Source organism: Rhinolophus ferrumequinum, chromosome 9 (genome assembly GCF_004115265.2).
Source record: "Rhinolophus ferrumequinum isolate MPI-CBG mRhiFer1 chromosome 9, mRhiFer1_v1.p, whole genome shotgun sequence".
Lineage (NCBI taxonomy): Eukaryota > Metazoa > Chordata > Mammalia > Chiroptera > Rhinolophidae > Rhinolophus > Rhinolophus ferrumequinum.
Window position 1 is genome coordinate 47,543,582 of NC_046292.1, and position 16,684 is coordinate 47,560,265.

At 37.2% G+C, this 16,684-nt stretch overlaps 1 protein-coding gene across 6 annotated transcripts in view; it reads left to right on the forward strand.

Moving 5' to 3' along the window:
* Nucleotides 1–16,684, forward strand: part of RAVER2 (ribonucleoprotein, PTB binding 2) — a 77,457-nt gene that overhangs the window by 7,473 nt on the left and 53,300 nt on the right. For 5 of the 6 annotated variants that reach the window (XM_033113412.1, XM_033113410.1, XM_033113409.1 and 2 more), the window contains exons 2-3: nucleotides 12,919–12,985; nucleotides 15,881–16,350. In XM_033113412.1, coding sequence (XP_032969303.1) covers nucleotides 12,919–12,985; nucleotides 15,881–16,350 — 537 coding nt within the window. Of the gene's footprint in view, nucleotides 1–10,801; nucleotides 10,829–12,918; nucleotides 12,986–15,880; nucleotides 16,351–16,684 lie in introns of those variants that run through there. The other variant, XM_033113415.1, reaches the window with a different exon arrangement.

Here is a 16,684-nt window from a genome sequence, read left to right on the forward strand (position 1 = left end):
CTCACCACATGAATTCTAGCACATTTTAACACCTTCAGTTTCTAAGAAGTGACTGCGTTGTAAGGTATCCTCCTCCATCTTCAGACAGCTTTCATTGTTGTAAATGTCTTTTTTATATTGAATATATACAATTGATTTCCCAGACATGTTGACATTGTGATTCAGTTTCTCCCCTCTAGTGATGATAGACATTTTATGGTTGTTTCTTTTTGAACTTACAACTTCATTTCCTTCAAGACACTGGTTTTTAGGACACAGCCCAAGTTTCCTCACCGTCTTATTTGTGTTTCTCTGAACACACACCATTACCACTTTGTCATTGACTCCCTTTAAATGTGGCACCCCAAATTGAGCATGGTTGTCTAGTTCAGATCTCCCTCTGCTGGAACAAATTTCCTTCCTCTGGATAACTATAATAAAAACAACAACCTTTGTTTATTAGGTACCTACTGTTGCCAGGCTCTGTATGTCGTATTTTGTTGACGTTACATTTAATCCTGATTTCAAGGCTATAAGATCAGAATTTTTTTTATTCCCGTTTTATTGATAGGGAAATGGGCAAAACTAATATCAAGCAATTTGCCCAAGGTCATTCAGCTAATTAGTGGTCTAGTGGAGAAGAACTAATGTCTGTTTGATTCCAGAGCTCGTATTCTTATCCCACAATGTATTATAATTGTCATTCCCCTCCACACACACTGGATTGTGTTTCAAAGGACAGGGATCACATGATGTTTACCTTTGTATCACCGATGTTAAACCTAGAACCTGACATACTGTTCCAAAGGAAATTTAAAACAGAAGGAGATACCCACCTACTTTGTTCTAATATCTACAGTATGTATCTATACTTACATTAATATGTCTGACACAGGGCAAGCTTTTGGGATTGGTTTGTAAAATGAACAAACTTTGCATTGTAAGAGTGTTCTTTTTTGGCAGTGAAGGTACTCCCTTCACTTACAATTATTCAGTCAGTCAGCTGTTTATGGCTTATGGGTAAGTGGAAAGCTAGAAACCCTCTCTCTCCAGAAAAGTGCTAATATTCATAGGCACACAAAAATTTGCATGCACACGACTGTACTTACAACTCTTCTGTAAGTCTGAGTATGTTCAGAGAAGTGCATCATTATTTAAGAAGTGAACACAGGAGCCAGCTTAAAGAAGCCCCCAGGACCCCAATGTAAAACAATTTAAGCATCAAAATAAATATTTACAGTAACAGAGTATAACCCACTGAACAACATGCTTTAGATTTGTCTCATTGTTGGTAAAGTTAACTTTGGTCACTTTGATTAACTTTTATTAAAGTATCTGCCAGGCTTCTCCATGCAAAGTTTTTCCCTTTGTAATTAATAAGGATTTTGAGGGGAGATACTTTAATTAAGACTGTAAATATTCTATTCCCCTTCAAGGGTTCACTTTATGCAATTATTTATATAAAAAATACGCTCATGGTTTCCTATGTTGTTCAGTGGGTTATACTCTGTTACTGTAGATATTTCTGGTGAGGTCTCTCCTCCTGGCTTGCAGACGGCCACCTTCTCACTGTGTCCTCACATGACCTTTCCTTAGCGCCTGAGCACATGGGGGTGGGGGGTGGGTGAGGCACACAGCAGAGAGAGTTTTCTGGCGTCTTTTCTTATAAAGACAGTAAACTGGTACTTTTTCGTGTGTGTGTGTGTGTGTGTGTGTGTGTGTGTGTGTGTGTGTGTATTTAAAACTTTTCTGATAAACGTTTGTTACCACCTGAATGCCAGCAAGGCGTTGGAATTCATTGAATTTGTGTAAGCCTGTATCTGTATGCGTAGTTTTTGCCTCTCTTCCTGCTCCTCCCTCCCACCCAGCCCCACTCCGCCCCACCCTCATGGTCCCAGCTACCCAGTTTTTCTGTGTCCTCACCCACTGCAGTGATTATCTGCTCCTAGTTCACAGCCTACCTTTATTTCCTGAACTTTGGATCTTTTATTATCTGCAAGTCACTGTTTGCTTTTGGTTCCACATTAGTCTCCATTTCTCTGACTTTCTACCTTACGGGTTTTTTTTTGCCACCTGATCTAGAGATGAAGTAATGGCAATAAACAAGAACATGTGAATCTGGGATGGTTTCAGTTTTGAAATAATCTCAGACTTACAGAAGAATTTTAAGTACAGTCATGTGCCCCTTAAGGATGGGGTATGTTCAGAGAAATGCATCATTAGGTGATTTTGTCACTGCAAACATCACCGAGTGCACTTACACAAACCTAGATGGTACAGCCTACTACACTCCTAGGCTGTATGGTGTAGCCTAGTGCTCCTAGGCCACAAGCCTGTACAGCGTGTGACTGTGCTAAACATGAGATTAAATTAAGCACAAGAGAAAACCATGTAATCAAGAGACATGATAAACATGAGGTGTGTGATGCTGTTGCCAGTGTCATACCACATATGGTTTTTTGGCAGGTTTCTTTTATAAGTAGAAAGAGTACATTCTAAAATAACGATAAAAAGGATACTAAATAACCAGTAACATGGTCGTTTATTATCATGTATTATCCACTGTACATAATGGAATGTGCTATTCTTTTATACAACTGGCAGCGCAGTAGGTTTGTTTTCACTAGCATCACCACAAACACATGAGTAATGAGTTGCTCTGTGACGTTAGATGGCTACGTCAGTAGAGACAGGAATTTGGCAGCTCATTATAATATATGGGTTTATATATTATAACCGTATGGGACCACCGTTGTATATGTGGTCTGTCATTGACTCAAATGTTGTTAGACAGCACATGACTGTACAGTACAAAGAACTTTTTTTCCTGAGCTGTTTGAGAGTGAGTGCTGACCTGATACTCCGCCACCCTGAGGAGTGCGTATTTTCTACAAATTTGGACATTCTTCCACATAACCACATTGCTATCATCAAAGTCAAAATACTGCCATCTAATCCTCAGTTTGTGTTTAAGTTTTGCCAGTTGTCCCATTAATGTCTTTTATAGTGAAAGGATCCAGTTCAGAATCATGTGTTGCACTTTGTTATCATGGCTGTTTAGTCTTCTTCAATCTGGAATAACAAACACCTCAGTTTTTCCTTGACTTTTATGACCTTGACCCTTTTGAAGATTCCAGGCCACTTCCTTCGTAGAATGTCCTTCAGGTTGTCTTTGTCTGATGTTTCCTCATATTAGATTCAAGCTGTGTATCCTTGGCAGGAATATCACAGGGTGGTGCATGTTTTAGATTTGTCTCATTGTTGGTAAGGTTAACTTTGGTCACTTTGATTAACTTTCTTTAAAGTATCTGCCAGGCTTCTCCATGCAAAGTTTTTCCCTTTGTAATTAATAAGGATTTGGGGGGAGACACTTTAACTGAAACTGTAAATATTCTATTCCCCTTCAAGGGTTCAATTTATGCAATTATTTATATCAAAAATAGGCTCATGGTTTCCAGTGTTGTTCAGTGGGTTATACTCTGTTACTGTATATATTTATTTTGATGCCTAAATTGTTTTACATTTGGGCACTGGGGGCTTCTTCAAGCTGGCTCCTGTGTCCATGTCTTAAATAAACTTTTTTATTTTGGCATAATTTTAGATTTATTGAAAAAGTTACAAAGATAGTATACATAAAGTTCCCATATACGAGTATATTCTCTAGCTTTCTCTGCTAAGAGGACCTGAGAGCAGTGACATCTCAATGGCAGAGTACATCTGACTCCGAGATCTTCGCATTTGAACAGTATATTCCCCTAAAAGAAACTAGGCACTGTAATAGTCAGCTGGGGCTGCCATAACAAAAGACCGTAGATTGGGTGGCTTAAACAACAGAAACTTATTTTCTCACAATTCTGGAAGATAGAATTCTAAGATCAAGGTTCTAGCTGATTTGGTTACTGGTGAGGTCTCTTCTCCTGGCTTGCAGACGGCCACCTTCTCACTATGTCCTCACAGGGCCTTTCCTTAGCGCCTGTGCACATGGGGGTGGAGGGTGGGTGAGGCACACAGCAGAGAGAGAGTTTTCTGGTGTCTTTTCTTATAAAGACAGTAATTCTATCTAATCAGGGCCCTACCCTTATGACCTCATTTAATTACTTCCATAGTCCCCATCTGCAAATACAGCCGTACTGGCAGTCAGGGCTTCAGCATACTGAGGTCTGACAATTAAGTTCAGAACTCATCCTAGAAAAAGTGCTACATACCTCATTGCTGAATATCACTACAGTCACCTTTGAAGTACTGGTCACCTTCAAAGTACTCCCCTTGGGAAGCTATGCACCACTGCCAGCGCCTAGTCGACCCTTCAGAGCAATTTTGGAACTATTTCTGGAATGGCCATCAGAGCTGTCATTGTATTACCCTTGGTGTCCTGAATGTCATCAAAATGACTTCTTTTCAGTATTTCCTTTATCTTCGAGTAAAGAAAGAAGTCACTGGGGGCCAGATAAGGTGAGTAGGGAGGGTGTTCCAATACAGTGATTTGTTTACTGGCTAAAAACTCCCTCACAGACAGTGCCATGTAAGCTGGTACATTGTTGTGATGCAAGAGCCATGAATTATTGTCGAAAAGTTCAGGTCTTTTTCATCTAACTTTTTCACGCAGCCTTTTCAGCACTTCCAAATAGTAAACTTGGTTAACTGTTTGTCCAGTTGGTACAAATTCATAATGAATAATTCCTCTGATACCAAAAAAGGTTAGCAACATTGTTTTGACTCTTGATTTGGACTGACAGAACTTTTTTGGTCGTGGAGAATTGGCTGACTTCCATTGTGCACTTTGACGCTTTGTTTCAGGGTCCTATTGGTACACCCATATTTCATCACCAGTGATAGATAGCATGGCCCGAAACATCGTCTTGCCTCTACAAAAGGTCTTGGCAAACTTCGACTCTCCTTTGCTTTTGTTCATTGGTGAGCTCCTTTGGGACCATTTTTGTACACACCTTTCCCATGGCAAGATTTTCAGTTAAGATTTTCTTAACTGTTTCTCTTTTGAGAAACAGTTAGTGAGAAACAGTTACTTGGTCTGCTCTGCTTCTCACAGTCAGCTGACGATTTTGATGCACAATTCTATGAATTTTTGCAATGTTTTCATCGGTTTTGCTCATTACTGGCCGCCCTGACCTGTCTTCATCAGTGATGCGTCCTCTCCCTCAGAAAAACATTTAATCCATTTGTACACTGCTGTTTTCTTCATGGCATTACCCTATTAACTTGGACTAACATGGCCTGATTTCACTTCCACTCTTGCCAATTTTGAATGTTTGTTCGTTGCTCTAATTCAAGCTCAGCCATTCTCGTGGCAGCACCCAAGAACACGCAATGACACTAATGAACTCCACTCAGCAAGACACTGCCACACGTCGACACAAACACAGCTTTGAGACCCTGATATATCAAGGTTATGAAATCTTACCGAGCTGTTTGTCAGTGCTGCCAGTGGTAGCGCACAGTGACAAGTTCGTGAACTCAATTGTTAGATCTCGTATAAATGTATATATTTTAAATAAATGTGTATTGATTATATAAATGTAATAAGTCTCCCATCACCAGTGCAGATGGCTGCCCACGACCCCTTGCAGATGCCCACCTCAGGCAACATAAGCTCCATCCTCCTGTACTCGGCTGCTCCACTGCCCAGAAGGCCTTCTCACCTCGCCTGAGTTCTGACATTCTGTTCTGCGTTTTCATTCTGTGCAGATGTTCTCGTCACTTTGAGCTCTGAAACCTGAAATACTAAATAAGATTTTTTTTGTGTAAAGTATGTATAAGGGTACAGTAAACGGTATCTATTATTAGTGGTAGTTTGTGGGAGACAGAATTTTTGAAATGTCTCCCAAGATTTCTAATCCAGGGAACTATAAATGTGACAAGGTCTGACATGTGTCATTGTTACGGTACATGACAAAAAGGGGGTTTTGTAGATGTCATTAAGGTTACTAATCAGTTGACTTTGGAGTTACCAAAGGGAGATTATACAGGTGGGCCGAATCTAATCCTACTAGCCCTTTAAAAGCGGAGAGTTTTGTTGGGCTGGTAGCAAAAGAAGTCAGATGATTTGAAGCACAAGAGAGATTTGATGCAGTGTTGCTGGGTTTGAAGTTGGAGTGGCCACATGCAAAGACATCTAGGAGCTGAGAGGGGCCCCGAGCTGACAGCCAGCAAGAAAACAGGGACTTCAGTCCTACAACCATAAAGGACTGAATTCTAAATACCTCACTGAATGGAAGTGCATTTTTCCTGAGAGCCTCTAGAAAGGAGTGCAGCCTGCCTAAAACCTTGATTTTAGCCTTGAGAGACCCTAAGCAGAGAACCCATTTGAGCCTGCCTGCACTTTTGGCCTACAGATCTGAGAGATAATAAATGGGTGTTGTTTTAAACAGTTTAATTGTTGCACAGCAGTAGAAAACTAAAACAGTAGTACAGCCAGGTGATATTTGAAGGAAAAAAACATTTTGCATGTCGGAGAAGAAGAGGTCATGATTTACATATGGTTATTCTTTGGAAGGGACGAGTATGTAAGTTGTCTCCTGGAGCTTGAAGTGCTCTTCCTGGGGACATCTGTAAGCTAAAACTACTCAAGGAGAATCTCTTACAGCCAGATGTATAATGTTAACTAATTTGAGGTATGTAAATATTTTAAAGAAGTGAGCTGCGTATTAGGTTAGCGTAAAGAAAGTGTTTTCAGTAGTGTTCTTTTTGATCACCTTAAACATACTGGTTTATGTTAAGACTGTAAAATTCATCTCAGAAAAAAAACCTGCATTACAGTTCATAAAGGCAATCTGTGGAAACATCTCAATGCCTTTAACAAGCATTGAAGGTCTGCTTTTCGCTAGATGTTGTGCTACATACTGGAGAGCTGTTTATGAACAGCTCTGGTATTTGCTGTAGCTAAGCCTACAGTCTAATGAACATACAAGTATATAAGCAGTTTAGAACAGATAATAGGTGCTGCAAGTGTTGTGATGGGGAAGTGAAAAATGCTGTTGAAGCACAAGGGAAAGATATCCATGCTGCAGAGATTCAGAAAGGCTTCTTAAAGAAACTCATCTAAGCTGAGACCAAGGGAGAGAGAAGGTAGCCAGGAGAAGGGTGGGGCAAAGAAAGGTATAGGATATTCGTGGCAGTAGTAACGAGACGTACCAAATCCTGAAGACAAGAGAAAGGATGGCCAAAAACTAATTCACTGTGGCTGAAGCGTAGAATTTGAGAGGGATAGAGGTTCAGTGCAAGGCTAGTACCCTGAGCAGGACCAGATGATTGTAAGTTTCAAAGCCATATTAGGGAGTTTGGATTTCATTTTAAGGGAACGGAGGATTCATTGAAATATTTAAACAAGGGAATGATGCAGTTGGATGTCTAGCTGTCAAGAGAGAAATTATGTTGTTTTTATCTCCCAAACTTTGTTCCTACTCTGATCCCCATTCTAAGGTTAAGAGGTCAGTGATTTCAATAAGCTTTAGGGATGTGATTGGAATGAGCACGCCGTAGGTTTTATTGGTGATATTTAAGATACAGTATAGCATAGTAGTTCATTGTATTTGCTCTATAGTCTGTGGCCCTGGGTTTGAATCGCAGATCCATCAAATACTGTCTGTGCAAGCCACTTAACTTTTCTCGGCCTCAATGTCCTAGTCTTTAAAATCTGGATATTAAAATTCACCTTTGAAATCCAGCTCATCAGGTTGTTAGGATTAAAAGAGATAATGCCTATATAGTGTCTGGGATAAAATAAGCACCCAGTAAAATTCTTATTCTTATTCTTATTCTTATTCTTCTTCTTCTTCTTCTTCTTCTTATTATTATTATACTGCTAATAAAACCGAAAGTTAAATCATTTTTTTAGGCCAAGTCAGACTGTTCCTCTGGTAACAAGTTGGTATTCAAATGAACTTTCCAGCAAAAGAGCAGCATCAAAGGCTGTTAAAAATTTAGCCAAGTTAAAATTGATACCACATTGACTCAGCTAATATCTCAAAAAGTGTTATAGGATAAGGTCCTGCGTTGGGCCAAAAAAATAGTGCTATCTGGTGTGGAACATACAAATGCTGTGCCAAGCAGCAATAGCACGTACAGGTTGGGAGCCTAGGCGAGAAGCTTGTTCTGGAGGGAAGGACTTGAAGATCGCTGGCATGAAGATGGGCCTTACATCTGCACCTCAATAGATGCAGACAGAGCATTTGATAAAAATTTACCGCCCATTCATAATAAAAACTTACAGTAAACAGGAAAGGAAGAGAACGTCCTCAAACTTAAACTTAATACCTTGGAAAAAAGCAAAAGCAATCGTATTCAGTGGTGAAATTTTGACAACTTTCCCCTGTGATTAGGCAATGCCAGAATAATTCAAGATTGTGCTGGAAATTGTAGCCAGCATACTACGGCTAAACTCCAAACCAACTAAAAACTGATAAGGACCAGGAAAATTTAAAAACTGTAGGAATACAAAATAGCTTTTTTTGACCTGGGGGAGGAAAGGATATCTTAGGGCACAAAAACCACAAATTGTAAAGCAAAAAAAAAAAAGGGTAAATTTGGCTTCATTAAAATGAGAAATTTCTCCAAAAGAACGCACAAAGAAACAAAAGGACAGCTCATCTACTAGGGGAATACATTCACGAAACAGTTTCCAAAAAACGATTACTATTCAGAATATGTTAAAAAACAAACAAAACAAAGCAAAACTTCTGCTGGTCAATAGAAGAAAAGAAAAACACAATAGAAAAATGGGCAATAGTGCATGTTTTTCAGAAGAGGAAATAAACAGGAACTAAGCATGAAAAGATGCCTGTATCAGAGTTCTTCGGAGAAACAGATTATATATAATATTTATATTTAGATGTACTTCTGTTATGTCCATACATATAAGGAGAGAGTGATTGAGGAGGCTGGCCACTCCAGCATCTGTAAGTCTTACCAGCAGGCTACAGACTCAGACAGGTGGTGTTGATGCTACTGTCTTGAGGCTTGATTTCTTCTCCAAGAAAACTCAGTTTTTGCTCCAAAGGCCTTCATCTGATTGGATGAGGCCCTTCCACATTATCGAAGATGATCTCATTTGCTTAAACTGTACATATTAACCCCATCTACAAAATGCATTCGCAGCAATACCTAGATGAGTGTTTAATTAAATAACTGGATATTATAGCCAAGTTGATACATAAAACCATCACAGTGCCCTACCTTCTTAATCAAGGAAATGCTAATTAACATCACAGTGAGATACAATTTTATATCCACTAAATTCACAAAATTTGAATATCTGATAACATCAGGCATTAGAATCCCCATGGATTAGTGGGATTCTAATGTACTGTTGATGGGACTGGAAACAGGCACAACCCTTCCAGCAACAAGTTGGCATTTTTGTATAAAGAAGATCATTTGCATGTATACAGCCCAGGAATTTCATTCTTTCCGAAATGCTTGTACATGAACACAAGGAAATAAGAATGTAAAATGTATACGAATGTGATAGTAGTTTTAAAAAAGTACATAAGCAGCCAAACAACAATAACAACCTAGAAACAAACCAAATATTCATTGATAGAAAAGTGGATACATAAATCATACTATAGTTACAGAATGGAATATCAAACAGTAGTGAATAAATGAACTGCCTTGTGCAACATGAGTGAATTTTCAAAATATAGTAAGTATAAAAAGCAAGGCACAGAAAATTAAAAATAGCATAATAGCATTTTTATAAACCTCAGAAACAAATAAAACAACATATTGTTTGGGGATACATACCTTCGTGAGGAACTCCAGCTATGGGCAAAGTGGTGGGATGGGCTAGTGAAGGCACGCACCAGTTGATGGAACACCTTTGCTGATGTTCTAGTCACTAAGTTTGGTGGTGAGTGCTTATTTCATTTTCATGCTTCATAACTTAATATACTGGGGTGCCAAAAAAATGTATACACGTGACTTTGAAGTCATCTTTTGTTATTGGTATACGTTGCGTACTACAATTTTAATGCAGTTGTTTCCTTTCTTAAAATGTGTATACATTTTTTTGGTGCCCTCTGCATGTTACAGATAATCTTTTCGCATTATCAAATCCCTTAAAATTTTAAAAGAAAATCAAAAGTATTTGTTACTTTTAGTTCAAAAAAAGTGGAATTTACAAGTAGACTGCTTTAGTCTATGAAAGTCTTTCTTAGAACAAAATAACTTTTTAATGAAAGTAAGTCTGTGACAGGCTTAGAAGACAGTGATTCAGATTTAAAACTAAGGCTGGGTATCATTCAGGAAGAAGTCCAGATCAGCCGGAACAATGGTTATTTCACTTTTTTTGGGGGGGTGGGGTGCGGATTGAATAACTGCTTTGAGTTGAGAGCTACTGAGCTACTGATCCTCTGCCCAGGAGACATTTCATATGTGCAAAACTTTTCATTTAATTCCAAGGAATGATAGTGAATCTAGTCTGGAAATACGTTACTAAAGCTATCTAATGTTAACAATTTTGGTGAACTCATCTTACTATCAGAAATGTATAAGGGATATTGCCGGTTAGAGGACAAAGTGTTTTCATCGAAGGTCCTACTTTGTTCCTTGGATTAGTATAGGGAGATATAATTTTAGTCCTTTGGTTCTGTGTGGTGGAGCATAGTAGAATTTTGGCAAATGGTTGTTAGGACTCTTTCAGGTTTTAAGTTTTTAATTTGGCCAACTTACCATGGCTCAAATTGAGGGGTGACCCACTTTTGCCTGGGTCAAAACAACCGGGACATAGAGAAAAATAATCATTTTTTTTTCTTTGCAGGAAGCTTTGTAAGGTTTCCCAGTTAGCAAAATCTACATCCGCCATCTGAGACATAGGAAAGCCATGATTAGAAATGTGGGTATTTTAAAAATAAAATTTCTCAGTTGCAAAATGCATCTTTGAATACCTGAGATCTCACTCAGGTAATTCTCTTAGCTGAGTGAGTAACATAACATGCCATTTGTTTACCGGTACTTGTTACTGTGAAGAGCAGTATCATGTTTCCTTTATCTGGCATTTGACAGCTGTTAACTAGTGAAATGAGAGATTAGAGTCTATGCTACTAAAAGTATACACTGGATCTCTTCAAACAAAACCGTGTCACCTGCTGCAGAACGTATTAAATTAGCTGATTGGCAAGATGTATATGTTATGCTATAGAGAGTTACATTTTCTTATTGAAGAGTATAGTATATGTTTTTTAAGTCCAAGAAAACATCAAAGCCTACAAGATAAAAAATTACCATAATCATCTGTATATTGATCATATTTTACTGTATAATTCATCAAACAATATTTTACCAAATTGGTAAGTATATGTATTAATAATGATATGATAGTAATAGTTTAAAACAGTTCTAATATTGACTTACCAATAAGGAATACTAAATTATCAACTTTACCTTTCTTATCTTTCTTATCATAGGCAATTACCTTTATTTTCACCCAGCATCGTGTTTTTATACTTTGCCTATCATATCCCTCCCCTTGCCCCTTGCATTAGGTTAAAAGGGAAAATATTTCTTAACTTCTAACTGTCCTCTTACCTATTTTCCATTTCCATATGATAACTTCTTAGGGTACAAATGGTATTGTTTTTGTAACTCTTGGTGGTAGCATACTATTTTTAATTAGTACTGGAAAAAACAAAGCAATATGGCATAGAGATTAAGCCTGGGGTCCCTAGAACCAGGCCGGCTAGTGAATCGTAACTCAGCAAGTTACGAAGTACATGACTTCAGCAAATTACTTGACTTATCCCTGCTCTGGTTTCCTGATTTTTACCGAAAGGGTTGAGTTCAGTGCTCTGGTACCTAGTAAAATCTAAATGAATGCTAACTATAATAATGGCAATAATAAGAATTCTTGTTGTTGAATTAAGTAGTTTAGATTGTAAACTTAACATACCAGCTCTTGTGTATAGTTTATTCACTTGCAATATAGAACAGGTTGGCTATAACTCTCCAATTTGGGAGCGGAACGTCCACCTATGTGGTAGTCCAATTCCTTTAAAAAATCATAACTGTATCTGTTGTGTATTATGAGTAAAATTGTCAAGGCCAAATAGCAATTTAATGAAAAATAATTAAATTATATTCACTTTAGTGTCTGAGTGCGTAGTACATGCAGAGTAATACAGGTAATATACAAATATATGAACTATATAGTTCCTATAGTCAAGTATTATCAATTTAACAGGAAGGATTAGGAATAGAAATGTACTTTTTCAGGCCCCCAGGTGTATGGAAGGTATGATATCAGAAGAAACAAGTTCAGACTGGATTAATGACAGAAGCAGAATGAACCAGAATGCCAGTTTAAACATCTTGGGGAGCCAGGGGGAAATAAATTGAACTGTATCTTGGTGGTTGTTACTTGTTTTCAAACCCGGGGATCTCTGGGTTAGGTTTGCAGTCTACATTTATTTATTCTCCGTGGTGGTGCAACAAGTGTGTACAGATTTATTGCTTGTTAAAAACTTAGTATGTAGTACACAGATAGAAATGTTTAATATTCTTTTCTGTAAGAGAGGTATAAATAAAGTATGACCATTGCTAGCACAGAGATGGCAAAGGCCATGTTTTGTGGAAAAAGAACTGGAAAAAGATTCATGGAAGAACATTTGAGCTGGGATATCAAAGGATGTATGTGATTTCAGCTGAAGTTTGGGAACTTCAGTGGTATGTTTGCCCCATGCTAGGTCAAGGTATCAGTGTAAGCAGAAATTCAAGTAAGGACTGTGCATGGTATACTCATGAGACAGTGAGCACATTCATTGGAGCAGGAATATGGGAATGTGTAGAGATTGTATTGGAGCTGTATTTGGAGAGGTAGGTCGGGGCCGTAGGGGAGGGTGGTGGTGGTGATGGTGGTACACTAATAGAGCTGGATTATCCACTAACTGCATTTATGTGTTAATTGAACTCAGGTTTTGTCTCTTTCAGGAAGTTCACGATTTATTACAAGATTATGAGTTAAAGTATTGTTATGTGGACAGAAATAAGCGAACAGGTAAGATTTCAGTTCTGAGCGCCTGATTTCATTTTGATTGTACATGTAGTCATTATAAAACAAAACAGCTAGTGTCTTCTCATTCTTCAGCTAATTTCTGAAATTCTTAAGCATTAAATCACACAAATGTTACTCATACCATTTATTTTCTGAAGGTAATATTAGTATCCTAATTTTTTTTTTTTAGTATCCTAAGTTTTAATCACATAAATTAATATGGTGTTACTAGAACCTTATGAATATTTATAATGAATGTTGTGTATGTTATAATGAATTTCCTTTATAGGCTTGCTATCCTTCAATTTTCATAAAATATTACTGGACTTAGTGAATACACTATATGATTTTGATCTCAGCTGGGCAAATTGGAAAAATTGCTTAATTTTGCTGGGTATTAGTTTTATATCTGTGATATTAAAAGCATGAACTAGATTATTTCCTTTGTGTCCATATGATACGTAAATGTCTAAAAACATCTTTTTGAGATGATAAAAAAAGTGAGGAAAAGTATGGAGGATCATATAATCATTGTGTACTCATCCAATCCCAAATTGGCAAATGTTTTATAAGAATATTTTGTTTTAAAAATGTTTTGAAAATTTTTTTTGTTTTTAAAAATACATATACCTGCTTAGAGACCTAATGTAGATCTCTTGAATAAAAATCTCTGGTAGTATGGTTAGGAGTTCTGTATTTGGTTTTTTGACTTTTAAAATTGAAAAAAGGAGCATGACAGATAAAGATGAAATTCAGTTTCTAACTGTGTCTGATTCCATTCCTTCCCTTCCTCCTTACTGAGTGCCAAGCATTTATGAATTTGGTACATGCTTTCCATACTTTGCCATTATATTGTGGTAGTCATTAGAGCTGTTCACAGATTCTTGTTCTTTTTCTTCTGAGCATGAGATAAGATAGTTCTCTGTCCCTCTTTGAAGTTAAGAGAGGACATGTGATTTGCTTTTTGATGAAGTGTGAGTGGAAATGACACATATCCCTTCCAGGTGGACGATTTCAGAGTCAGCATGTGATTCACTGCTCGTCTTTCCTGCCAAAGCAATTGAGGAAGATTGTAGAACCTCTTTTAATTTAGGTCCTGGAGTGACCATGATGAGCAAAACCTCCTTACTTCTTGTCCTCTTTTCAGCATGGAATATGCAGCATGGACAACAACCAACAACCCTTTTGTTTTGTTAAGGCATTGAGATTGTGGAACTGTGTTTTAGTTACTACTGTATCTTGACTAATGTCTGTAATTTTATTGTATGTAATTGATAGTGATGTTCTCCATGTTTTTTAAAAACTGTATATAAATGGTATTCTACTGCATGTTTCATTTAGCAATTTGCTTTTTGTTTTCTAACTCAACCTTGTTTTCAGATCTTTCCATGTTGATACATAGGTTGGCGCAAAAATAATTGCAGTTTTTGCAATTATTTTTAACCTTTTAAGCCACAATTACTTTTGCACCAACCTAATAGCTTTCGTTTATTGATTTAAACTACTGCAGATTATTGTGTCTTGTGACTTTATCACCATTGATAAATCTATCCATTACTGATAGGCATTTAGGAAGCTTTAACTTTTCCAGTATTTCAAATGCTGCTGCAATGAATATCCTTTTACTTGTCTTCTAATATATGTGTGTAAACTCTGTTTGTCTACAAGTGAATTACTGGGTCGTATGTTATGTACAATTTCAATGTTACTAAATATTGACAAAGGGATTAGAGGTAACAGTCTTCACAGCTCACACAGGGCCAGGTATAGTGTTATTCCCATCAGTTAGGATGATAAACCTTATAATTCAGGGTACATCAAGGAAAGTATTCAGAAGAGTCTTGTCTCAAGAGTGGAGAAAATTGACTCTAGGCTAATGAGGCTCTGGTCTTACCTAACAAAATGTAAAAGCGAGACCAGAAATGGCCAAGCTCTTTCCGAGTAACTTAACCACATCCCTAGAACAAAACTCAAGAATCTTTATGGAAATAGATCATATAGAAGTATACTGTTGTAACGCTCTTAGACTCTATTATCTGGTTCTTCAAGCACCACCATAGTTACTGAAATCCAAGGCAACGTCATTTAATATAATTATTGAGTTTATTTGTTGTATTATTTTAGTGGATGATTTAGGGTTTATAGTATACGTCTAACTTATCAGTTTACCATCAAGTGCTATTGACGACTTCTTATAGAGTCTAAGAACTTGACAACAGTATACTTCCATTTATTCCCTCCCAGCCTTTGTATTGTTGTTGTTATATTTTAATTCGACATGTGTTATAACACAGTATTATAACACAGTATTGCGTTATTATTTTCACTCCAGTCAGTTATCTTTTAAAGAGATTTAAATATTAAGGAAAACAGTCTTTACCAACATAATGACCATATCTGGTATTCTTCATCTTTTGGTGTAGATACAGATTTCCATCAAGTGCCATTTCCTTCCTGCTTAAAGAATTCCTTAGACATTGTTTATAATGCAGGTCTGGTGGTGAAGAATCCTTTCAGCTTTTAGGTGACTGAGAAAATATCTATCTTTATTTCACTCTCATTCTTGAAGATATTTTTGGTGGGAAAATAATTCTATGTTGTTACAGAATATTTTAGTATTTTATAGGGGAATTCCTAATATAATTTCTATATTTTTAATTGAAGCTACTGGTCATAATGTTACTTTAGTGGGGGTGTCAGCATTAAAAAACAATGAAATGGAATAGAAAATATCAGAGTGTATTGCATATGATAGGAGTATTAACTTCCTGATACTTTTATTTCAAGTGCGTGTGTGTGTGAACAGTCAGACATAAAATGTATTTCTTATCATGAGTCATAGTTTAAGAAGTTTGAAAACACTGGCTTAGAAAAGTCATTTATTTTATTGCCTTCCAGCTTTTGTTACCTTATTGAATGGGGAACAAGCCCAGAATGCAATTCAGACGTTCCATCAATATTCTTTTCGAGGAAAAGACTTAATAGTCCAGCTCCAGCCAACAGACGCTTTGCTGTGTATTACCAACTTGCCCACTTCTTTTACCTTAGAAGAGTTTGAAGAACTTGTTCGCGCTTATGGAAACATCGAGAGATGTTTTCTGGTCTACAGTGAAGTTACTGGCCATTCCAAAGGCTATGGATTTGTGGAATACATGAAAAAGGACTTTGCTGCAAAGGCCAGATTGGAGCTATTGGGCAAACAGTTGGGAACCTCAGTCCTCTTCGCACAGTGGATGGATGTTAATCTGTTGGCCGCAGAGCTCATTCATTCGAAGTGCCTTTGTGTAGATAAGCTCCCTGGTGGCTACAGGGATTCAGAGGAACTGTTGCAATTTTTTTCCAGTATCCATAAACCTGTGTTTTGCCAGGTATGTATTCTTAAGATACCATTTGAGCTATTTAAAAATATCTACATACTTATCTATTCTGCATGTACTCACCAATTTATTATACCTATGTGAATATCACAGTGGAAAATCTAATTCTGCTTTAGTCTGTAATGAAGACTTTAATATCATGGGAAATTTTAAATTGATTCCTTTTGTTGATGGGTCAAACTATACTGTAACATAGTTAAGTGTGTCTTAGCAAATCGTTATTTATTCGCCTTCTCATTTCATCCATTCATTAAACCATTCATCCATTTGTCCATTCATCCATCCAAATTTTACTTATCATGTTCTCTGTGCCAGACACTATTGC